This window comes from Myzus persicae, unplaced genomic scaffold, assembly GCF_001856785.1.
Source record: "Myzus persicae strain clone G006 unplaced genomic scaffold, MPER_G0061.0, whole genome shotgun sequence".
NCBI classification, from domain to species: Eukaryota; Metazoa; Arthropoda; class Insecta; order Hemiptera; family Aphididae; genus Myzus; species Myzus persicae.
Genome location: NW_019102661.1, coordinates 221 through 2,292, shown reverse-complemented (window position 1 = coordinate 2,292; position 2,072 = coordinate 221). Strand labels below are relative to the sequence as shown.

General features: G+C 28.4%; 1 protein-coding gene across 1 annotated transcript; it reads left to right on the top strand.

Annotated features, from left to right (window-relative positions):
• Positions 1-13: 13 nt before the first annotated feature.
• On the top strand, positions 14-1,721 carry LOC111032889. Its single transcript, XM_022313363.1, has 2 exons — positions 14-1,048; positions 1,117-1,721. Exons 1-2 carry the CDS (start codon positions 91-93, stop codon positions 1,527-1,529), a joined length of 1,371 nt encoding a protein of 456 aa, XP_022169055.1. The 5' UTR covers positions 14-90; the 3' UTR covers positions 1,530-1,721.
• The last annotated feature ends 351 nt before the right edge of the window (positions 1,722-2,072 follow it).

Genomic DNA, 2,072 nt, shown 5'->3' with positions numbered 1-2,072 from the left:
GGTGATAGTAGCGTCACCAAAAAACTGCATATAGCAAAACCATATGGCCCAAACTTTAAAGTTGTTAAAATTGAATGTACAAACCATATAATGAGAAATTATATAAATCGTTTACGAGAAATGACTACGAAACGTAAGAGTAGTGAAGGCCATATTGTACCTGGAAGTCTTAGACAAATTTTAAAGGACCGATTGAGAAAATTAAGGAGTGGTTTGACCATGGCCATCCAGTATCGTATGGAACAAAATTATACTCATAATGAGAAAGTAAATTTTCTCAAAAAGGATATAATGAATGGTCCATATCATGTTTTTGGCTTACATACAAACTGTAATAAATATTTTTGCAAAAAAAAAAACAATGAAATCAATTATGTACCTGATATGCAATTATGTGGTTTGTTCAGTGATATTATGTCAGCGTTGCATTTATTGGCTCATCATTCTTCGTCTTTAATTTACGGTGTAAATAATAATTGTGTTGAAGGGTACAATAGTTTAGTCGCCAAATTTGTCGGTGGGAAACGTATAAATTTTTCACTGAAAGGTTCCTATCAAACCCGTTGTAGTGCGGCGGTTATTTCACAAAATGCAGGACCCTTATTAATACGCAATTTACACAAAAAAATTACGAACTACAGCCCCGGAAAATTCACCAAATCATTTATAGATAAAAAATTAAGAACAATTAGTCTTAGACGCAAAGCCACTGTTAAACGACTTTTTAAAAGTAGAAGTAAAGTTACTAAATTTAGTGGTCCTGATAAAGATTATGGTGATATTGATACAGAACTAGAGTGTGATCAATTGAACTTGGATCCTCAAGAATTTGAAAATAAAAAAATTGAATTTCTTGAAAAATTGAAAAAAACTAAAGACCAAATTTTGCAGATAGCAAAAGCTACAACAGGTCAATTTCAATGTCAAGAGTGGTTAAAAGAGAGGCAAATACGTCTAACGGCATCAAACTTTGGGAAAATATGTAAACTACGTCCTAATACCAGTAGAAACAATATTTTAGTATCTTTGTTGTACACTAAATTTGAAGGTAATGTTTTGTATACATTATCAACCAATACAATTTTTAATTACATTTATCTAACAATTTTTTTTTAGGTAATGAGTCAACTAAATATGGTATTCAACACGAACCGTTTGCTATTTCCGAGTTTGAAAATATTATGAAAATAAAAATTCACCCAGCTGGGCTTTTTATAGATCCAGAATTTCAATTTTTAGCGGCGAGTCCAGATGGACTCATTGATACTGATGCCTTAGTTGAAATTAAGTGCCCGTCTTCGATATCTCAGATGACGCCCACCGAAGCTATTGAAAATGGAACCATAAAATGGGCATGTTTGAAAAATGGAGAATTATTTCTCAAAGAAAACCATAATTATTTTTATCAGGTTCAAGGCCAGCTGCATATAGCACAAAAGCTGTATGGATATTTTGTAATTTGGTCTCCAAAAGGTTATATATTATGTGAATTTTTTAAAATCAATTATAATTATAATCATCATAATTGATTGTTAATTTTACAGGTTTGTTATTCCAAAAAATAAAAAAAGATGATTCATTTTTTAAAAATAAAATGGAATCTTTTCTCTCTGTATTTTATTATAATCATATGCTTCCGGAAATTTTAAACCCAAAATTAATTGACAAGAAAAGAATAATTGTTCATAAATTCAACAGATATGTATAATGAGTAATTCTGTATCAAGTGTGTAAATAAATAAAGTTAATAAAGTTAATACATTTTTATATTATTATTATTTTAAATAATTGCCAATTTTGTTAATTGTTTTCAAATATATTATTTTATATAATATAATTATAATTATTATATTATATAATTATATCATTTGCCTAGTTAAATAATATGTTGTACCAGTAAATAATGTCGGCCAGCATGAGGTTTGAGCCTATTCTTTAGATCACTGAGGAAACATTGAACATCTATAATAATTTTTATATAAGATTAAATATTATATATTGATATATTTATATTGAATTTTTTACCTGATTGGATCTTTAGGAAAATAGAAATAACTATTACGCTGATTTTC